The sequence below is a fragment of the Lotus japonicus genome, chromosome 2 (genome assembly GCF_012489685.1).
Source record: "Lotus japonicus ecotype B-129 chromosome 2, LjGifu_v1.2".
NCBI classification, from domain to species: Eukaryota; Viridiplantae; Streptophyta; class Magnoliopsida; order Fabales; family Fabaceae; genus Lotus; species Lotus japonicus.
The window spans coordinates 80872592-80881805 of NC_080042.1; the positions used below are offsets into that span (position 1 = coordinate 80872592).

The following is a 9214-nucleotide window of genomic DNA, read 5'->3' on the forward strand; positions in this document are numbered from 1 at the left end:
ATACAAACAATATTTACCTTATAACGATCACTGCCCCTTTAATGGTCTTCATATATTTGGAAGTTTTTTTATCGTATATTGAACATGATTTTTATCTATTTTGGTATGGACAGAAGTAAATCTATCTAAATCTCTTCACATCTCAAGATTCCAAAAATGCCAAAAGGTCCAGCTGTGTAGCTACTAAAGTAGGCAAAGCCACACAATATATTCTCCATTTATTAATCTATAGCAAAAGATTGCAGACGAAATATTTGGCAAATGCATCAAAATCAGCTTCGGATTCCGTCACAAATGTTTTTTTTATTACAGATTCCGTCACAATTTTTAATGTTGCTTAAAGAGAAAGAAGCACATTTTTGGGTCTCTTTCCAGTGGTGGAAAATGCTGGCTTTGGTCATGCATGTTGGTGCCTATATACAGATTCCACAAACAGAACATACCATACCATTGAGCCTCGTACATGGACAAGTTTGGACTTACTAGTGTTGTATTCAGTAACATGTTTTTTCCCTTCATCCTACCATGCATGTCGGCACACAAATTCATTGTCAAAAGTCATCGGTAGGGTCAAACCTTTACTACTTATCAGTCAAAATGCCTCAACAGGAAACCAGCCTCCCTCATGGGAAAAATAAGCGATTGGTCTAATTATAGTGAAAAACTCGAAAACGTAGCAAGGATGTAGACTTTTTCATTGAGAATTACCACCATAACATAGCAATTATGATGCTGAAGAAAGGAGAATGAATTTTGAGGCCGCATGCGTTTTTCACATGGCTTAAAAGGATCCATCAACTCAAAACACCAATTTGAGTGCTACAAAAACTTTTTAACAGATGACAGATCAAAAGAAACACAGTCCAGTGCATAGTGCAATTGCATCCTCCAATGAACAAAAACCCAGAAATGATTACCAAACATAGTCACTGATATAATCTGAAGAAACATGTTCACATTTATGAGACTTCCATAAATAATTACATAATATATACATGTACAATCTAAGACTAGAGCAGACAGATGAAAATACCCCTATTGTTACTAAATTACTTCATCAAATCTACCTATCTTCCATTTGATAGAAGAGAAATTGTCCCGAGCTTGAGTGCATGTTTGGAAACCATTCTCCAATTGAGACTGTAGCCAGAATCAATTATGGGAAGAATAGCTTTCGAATTTCAGAATTGATTCAGCTGAAACCGAAGCTCATCCAAACATGCCATGATATTGAGATTGAGATTGAGCTAGATCCATCATCCAGCTTAACTCCCAAATTAAATTACTTGCCTCAAACAAAATTCACAGTACTCTAGCTACCAAAAAGGGAACAAGTTATTTTACACAACAGAGACAGAGGGGGATGGTGCTAAGGAGCATCCCCAAATTTGGAAGAGAGTGCTGATCGAAGCTGCTCCTGAGTGTAAAAGCGGCTTCCCATCTTCACTGTTGCTTGCTGGATCATGGTATCATTCACCACTGACACACTAGCATGGTTCACCTCAAGGTCCAGCTCCATCAACGCCGCCATCAAAATCGCGGCCGGGTGGTTCTTCTTGCTGCATTGGACCCTTATCATTGCATCCCACCCAATGATCTTCACGTCAATGTCCTCCACTAGAATCTGATTGGAAGAGGAGGAGGATGAGGAGAAGGACTTGTTCTTGTTAGGTGGAGGTGGAGTTGGAGAAGAAGACTGTTCACTGGTTTTCTCCAGCTCCTTCTTCATCGCATCAAATTGCTTCTGCAACCCAGTTTTATCCGATTCTGAACTCTGAAGCTTGGTCTTCAGCTCCGTGATGTAGGATATAGCGTCTCCTAGCAGTGAAGCTTTGTCCATCTTCGACACGTTCGGAACCACCGCGCGAAGCGCGTAGAATCTCTGGTTAAGCTTCTCCCTCCTCTGCCTCTCTGCTTCAACGTGGTTCAACGGTTCCTCTCTGCCGTTCGCCGGTTTCCTCCCCCTCTTCCTAGGTCGCTTCTCCGGCTCCACCAACCTGCTGCTGTCGGCTTCCTTCACCACCGAAGCTTCCAGATCTGAATGCTCCGAATCGCCGCCGCCGGTGGAGGATTTCAAATTCGAGGACGGGAGAATCACGCCGGAGGTGAATGAAAGCATCCCGTCGTCGTTGCTGCTTCTCGAATTCGGTGACCTCTTCTTCCCGTTGTTGTTCTCCTCGTCAGCCGGAACGAACTGCGACTGGCCGGAGAAGAAATTGGGGGTTCTCTTGCTGTCACCGAAGCTCAGAATCTCACCGGATTCCGGCTTCAGATGCTGGTGGTTACTGCTGCCGTTCTTCGCATCGAAACTGTACTCGGAGAAATTCATCTCCCTGGAGAAGAAGCTGCTCTGGTTTCTCTGGTTCTGCGATGGCTGGTTTGTGAGATTAACAGCACTCGGGGTTTCAGTCAAGGTACTCGAAACAGGGGTTTCGAACTGCAACGTCTTCGCAATGCTCTGATCGTTGTTGTGGTGGCTGGGAATCGAAACGGAAGCGGTGGTGGGAGCGACGGTGCTGACGGAATCTCTGCCGTCAGGGTCGGGGTCGGCGAGCCAGAGGGCGGAAGGGTCATTCTCGGCGGTGGTGGTGGAACCCAATGTCCAGGAAGAACCCAAATCGAGGTTGCTGTTGCTGAAATTGAACAGCACCTTCACCTTGTTCATCAGATCGGAGTTCTGGTAAATCAGCTCAGTGGATCCGAGTTCAACGACGCCGTTTGCAGACGGCACGCAGACGAGCGTCTGGATTCCGAAGAGCTGCCCCTGCCTGGCCCTCTCGCAGGCGGAGGCTGCGAGGCGATCAGCGCCGGCGACCCAAACAGGGGTGGAGTTGAAATACGCCTGACCAGCTAGCCCGCCGCCGTTGACAAACGACTGGGTCATGGAAACAAGGAAGAACCATTCCGTGTCGGTGACCTCTTCGTCGACAGCGTCATCAGAAGCGGGGGCGGAGGAACCGGAGATGAGGGAATTCAAGTCACGAAGCACCTTCCGGCGGTGTTCTTGTTCAGCGGAGGAGGTGGCTTTGGCTTTGGCTTTTGCTTTTGCCTTGGCTTTGTCCTCTTCGCCTTTGTAGTAACCGTCGCCCCAGCCGAGGAGGGAGGTGCCGGAGTAGTCGTAGGAAGGTTGCCAGAAAATGGCGTAGGTCCAGGTCTCTCTTGCGCCTTCGATTAGGGCCTGGAGGCGTTGCTGGAGAGTGTCCTGGTTGAGGACGGCGACGGAGGATTGAGAGGGAGGAGGCGGCGCTGGTGGCCAGACGGAGGATAAGTCGGAGGAGGTCATGAAGGCCTCCATGACGGAGGAGTTGTCGTCGCTCCAGAGATTCATTGATTGGGAGTGGTGGTGGTAGTTGAAAATGAGAAGAAGAAGAAGAAGAAGAAGAAGAAGAAGAAGAAGAAGAAGGTGGTGTTGTGTTTATTGTGTGTGTTTTGTTTTTGGTTGAGTTGAATTTTGGTTGGTATTTATTTGATTTAGTTTTAGAGGAACAGCGAGTGAGAGTGAAACCAAGCGTGTGCGCCTGTGAGGCTTCTAGGAAATAACCTCATCTCTTCGCAAAAAGACGGCGTTGCATTGCATCACTACCTCTTTTTTACTCTTTTATACTGTGTTTCACAATTTGACCGTTGAACAATATGGTAACAAAATCATAGGTACTTCAAGATAATTGGTCTCAAACTTTAATTTTATAAATTTATATTAATTTTCTTGCTAACATTCAATCAACTTATCAACAACTACTACTATATATTTATGAGTTCATAAATGATGCCAAATAACATCATTTATTTTCCTCATAATTAGATCATTTTGAAGTTTCATAAACAAAGTCTATGGTTTGATATTAGAAATAGTCAGTTAACTTTTAATTTTTGTCATTTGTAAATGATTTCCCAATCTTTCTGAATATACATTTAACAATTTTTATTGCCCGTGATTATTTTCTCTATTGTTCTTTTCTTCTTTTTTTTTCGAAAAAACTAAACTTAAGGAAGATACCCCCTAGAGGAATTGCTATTTTTTAAAAATAAAAATAAATTATAACATAGAATTCGTACCCTTCATATTTCAGCTCATGGAGGGCACGAGTCCAGTACTAGCTTCAAGTAAATGGAATATCATTTGACGAGCCTTAGGTTGAGATTGGGCTTCTAGTATTTAGTTGAAGCTTAGACTTTTTTTCTTCCTATTATTTATCCAATAATAATTCATTCGCACTTATTTTACTTGCATCTCAAGAGAAAAAGAGATAAATAAAAGATATGATATAATAAAAAAATAAGAAAAAAATCTTCTAGAAAGCCTGAAGTCAATAGTAGATTGAAAATATTAAGCAAAAATGAATAAAATTGTAAACGAATAAACATAAGGCCCAAGAGCTAGAAAACCAATAGAGAGGAGGGTTGTATGAGGGTCATTTTATTTTAGCTCTTACTTAGTGTTAACTAGATTACAAATGACATGTACGTAGGATGTCATATTTGTAAAATAGATGATGAGGTGTAAAATGATTACATGTCTCTCTATTAACCACATCATGTGAGTTCAAAAAAAAAAACCACATCATGTTTTTTTACGGGTGTTAATTACATGAACTAAAACCACATTTTTCTTAGGAAAAAAACTGATTAAAACCAAAGAAATGAAAACGTAAGGGGTAAAAGTGTAAAACTTAAGAGTCTACAAACATATTTAATTCTATTAAATTTACATTTCATAAAAAACAATAAATTAGTTGAGTTTTTTTTACATTTTAACGAGAGTCGCTATCAGTTCATGAAATGATTGTATGTATCTCTCAATAAATATTTTTTTGTAATTCGAATACGCACTCTAATTTTGGCGAAGAGTCTAACTTACTTAACACTGGACCAACACTTTGTTAATTAGAGTAGTAAATTAATATGCGTACGTCACGCTTAATTCACTAGCCAACTATGTTATAAACTAGGGTTAAAAAAGATTTTGGTTTCTGTATAATACGCTAAGTATGAAAATGGTCTATTCCCGGAGCAAACTCTGGACTCAGTCTCTACTATTTGAGAAACTACATAATTTTAGTCCAGCAAGAGGTGATTGCTACATAACTTCACTAATCTTGTCGGAGATATGTTAATTAGTGAATTAGTGGCAAATGTCACCGAATCGCAACCTCCGACAAGGACCAAAACCAATAGTTTCTCAAACAGTAAAGACTGAGTTCAAACATTTCGTCATATAGGGACCACTTTCAAACTTAACGTATTAAACAGGGGCCAAAATGTAATCATATAAATTATAAATACATTATCATGTTATAAATTAAACTAAATTTAACATCTGTCCGATAGGAAAGGTGTTGTTCTTGGGAGGGATGACAATGGCCCAAAGACAGAGCAGCGATCAATGAGATAATCCTGCCACTTGCGTGAAAGTGAACCTATTTTGGCCTTTTATTTCCTTGACGTGACCAATTTTGTCATAAAATATTCTTAACCATTTAAATTTTGTGTCACGTTTTGCTTGATGCGTGTCGTGTCTATAAACTTTTATTTTATTTTATTTTATTTTTGTTCTCCTCTTTGTCACGTGTATATATACATCTTCCCCCATGTGAAAACCACCCCTACTCTAACTTTTTTTATTTGCTGCCCATTTTATATTCCACCACTAATTAATCCGATTATTCCAATAACCACCATCATTAATTTTATAATGTTAACGTGTCATCACTTCTAGGGTTTGTCGGGAAGTATATGATGCCCTAAAGAGTTTGAATTTTTAATTATGCATATGGCTCTTTCATATTATTTAAGCTTACATTGACGTGTAGAAGATATATGATCGAAGAAATGTCAATAAATGACTCTTATTATACTCATTAGGTACTATTGAAGCTCGGAAGAACTTACTTGTGTGTATATCTACAAGGAAATGAGTATTATATTATACATTATACTCATTATGTTTATGTAAGTGTTTACTTGTGTATACCTATAAACACATTAGGTACTCATTTGGACCTTTCTTTTCTTTTCATTTTCTTGTATTTGTTCCTTGTACATATCATGGGTTGAGGTACCCCTAATACCTCTTTAATACAATTTTCCTTAGAAAAAAAAAGTGTTTGAGAGAGATTTTGTAAATAACTTATTATTGCCTAAAACTTGTTTTGAATTTGTATTTTCAAAAGTTGTTCATATCTATATATATATGAAAATAATGTTTCCTTCTAGAAGCCTATGCCACATGTTCCTTCCTAAATGATTCATTTTCCCTCTAAAAAAAAAACTCATTTCCACTTTTTTTGTCACATTAATTGTTATGTTCAATAATACATATGACAACATACACACTAAATTAATAATTTTGAAAAAGAGTTTATAAAAATATAAACTTAAAGAAATTTATTTTGAAACCAATAACTTCAGTTATTTTTTTTACACTTAGAAGTTAAAAAAATGGTTAAGAATAAAACATCAGTATTACTTTTGAAAACTATATGGTAAGCATATTAGTTCTTTTACTAATTAAAGTTTTAATTTTGATACTCCCACGTTTTTTATTTCATATGATCATCTCGGCAAATTTCAAAAAAAAAGCATATGATCATCTCTCACCATATTTAATATCCTCTACTATTATAAAATTTCATATTTTTAATGTAAAATTTACTTGAAATTATTTTTAAATATATCAAATATTATAAGAAAAATAAGAAATTCGAAAATATCAACATATAAATATTATATAATTTATTTTAATTAATTTATAAATATTAAATAGTTTATATAAGTAGAGTTTTTCAAATTTAAATTCAAATCTGTTACTTAAGGAATATAAAGAGCAATCAATACCAAATAATTATTACTATATTTATGACTCTTATTCTTACAAAGATATATCTGCATATATTGGTCAAAAAATTGTTAATGCCCCGTATTCAAGTTCTCTACTTCTACTTTCAAAAAAAATGTCTTCTACTTCGCATATTTTAATTATTTAGTTAATTTTATAAATACTTTAAACATTTAAATTAGCAACTTTTTCAAATTCAAATAATTTATTTAGCACAATCAATTTTGTGATTCAATTATAAAATATACACTTTTAAATGTTTTCCATTATTCAGGGATATCAATTCCTAATCATTCCATGGAATGAAAAAAACTCTTAATAATTCCTTATTTAGTTATTCTAATTAATACTGTATAATATAATAATAAATCAAATCAGAATATATTTTTTGTTAGCAATTAAAACACACTAATTTAAATTGTAATTCTAATATGTTTACTATAAATTATAAACGCAAGACCTTCTTATTCGTTGTAACTCACGATTCTTCGTTATTTTTACTCATTCATGTTTCTCTTTGGTATCATTAAGGAGTAAAGGTACATTCTTTTTCACTCACGTTCTCTTCCCCCCTCATTCACTCTACCGTACTCATGTTCGCCAATTTCCTTTTGCTCCGTCATATTTTCTTTCAAGGTTAGTTTCATTCATATGCAGGGTTAATTTTCTATAGGTACTTTTAAAATGGTTTTGTTTGGATAATATACCCTTAAAATTAGTGCCATGCAAATTTTTCCTCTTTAATGTTTCTTCTAGGTAGCAGATGCTTCATAATAATTAACTAGATGTTTTGAAGAAAGTGATTCTTTCCTTCAGCGTTGATTTTAAAAGCTACGTTTTCCAAATAATAATTTATCTATATCTATATTTATATAAATATGAAAAGAAGGTAAGAAGGTTTTCTTTTAGAAGACCTATGCCACATGTCTCCTCTTAAGTATTTCATTTTCCCGCGAAAACAAAAAAATATATTTCAACTTTTTTTATCTCATGAATTGCTAAATTTAATAATATTATGGCCACATACACAATACATAAATAATTTTAAAAAATGATTATAAAAAAATAATATATCAACAAAAGTAAATTGCCACGTACCAGTAACCACATTTATTTTATTTTTTGTTACACTCAAAGGTAAATTCTTTTTTTAAGAATAAAACACAGGTAATACTTATAAAAACTATCAAAGTAAGGATATAAATTCCAAATAATATTATTTTCAGCCCCTCCAAATTTTTGAAAAGATGATACAATACATAAACATCTCTAAACCTATTTCAGTTCATCCATTATTAAAAATTCCATATTAGATTTAATGTTTTTGAAAATAATCAATTCTGATTATAAAAAAATTCAATTTTTATTTTTCCTTAAATTCGTTTTTAAGAAATATCAAATATTAAAAAATAATTATAAGTTTGAAAATACAATTCATAAAAATAATTGGAATCCTTTTTGTTTTAATTTTTTTTTTGGAAAAGCCAAATATGTATTAAAAGGGACAAAGCCGAGTTCTAGCAATAGACAAGACACAAAGAAAAAAAAACAAAAATCAATGTATATTGTATCTTTTAATTTTTAGTCCTAAAATTCATTTATCTTTTTTCCCTTAATATTATGGTTAAAATGATTTTAAAAGATAAATTATTTTTTTATGAAATTCAAAGTTCCTTTAATACTAGATTAATTATAAAATGTGTGTGATGAGAAAATGAATTTTTGAAAATACAATAAATATTGAATTTTTTAATTTTCAGCATCTTATTTTTTTATTTTGATTTTTTCAAAAAATTTCCAATTGCATAAATACTTCCTATTTTAGTTACTACAAATTTTATTAGGAGTGCAAGCGGGTTTGGTCTGATTCGCGAATCCAATCAAACCGATCCAAACCGAACACATTGTGATGGGTTGGATTAGATCATTAGTTCGGTTCAGATTTATTTATTGAATCCGATCACCATCCGTTCAGGTATCATATTTGGGATTGAAAAAATTATCAATCCGAACCAATCTCATGAATTGAGAATTTTTTTACATTAAGCTCAAACATTTTCAACCCATTACATTACATATTTGTTTTTGTATTAGAGGTGTTATTTTTATTTAGATTATATGGATTATGTCATTATCGAATGTTCTGTTCTTTGAAAATGTTAGAGTTTTCTATTTTTTTTATAATTTTTCACGTTTTTAGATTAATTTTCGTGCATATTTCCAAATAATATTTTTTTTATTTCAAATCCGACAATCAGAAGCGAACCAATCCGATTGAGATCTGGTTGGTTTTTCTTCGAATTTAGAATTAAAAATCATGAAATCTGAACCAACTCAAACCGAACATGTTAGATTGGTTCAGACATTTAAACACCATAA

General features: G+C 34.5%; 1 protein-coding gene across 1 annotated transcript; it reads right to left on the reverse strand.

Moving 5' to 3' along the window:
* Window positions 1-935: 935 nt before the first annotated feature.
* LOC130740136 (transcription factor MYC2-like) lies at window positions 936-3447 on the reverse strand. Its single transcript, XM_057592644.1, has one exon. It carries the CDS (start codon window positions 3326-3328, stop codon window positions 1370-1372), a length of 1959 nt encoding a protein of 652 aa, XP_057448627.1. The 5' UTR covers window positions 3329-3447; the 3' UTR covers window positions 936-1369.
* Between the last annotated feature and the right edge of the window lie 5767 nt (window positions 3448-9214).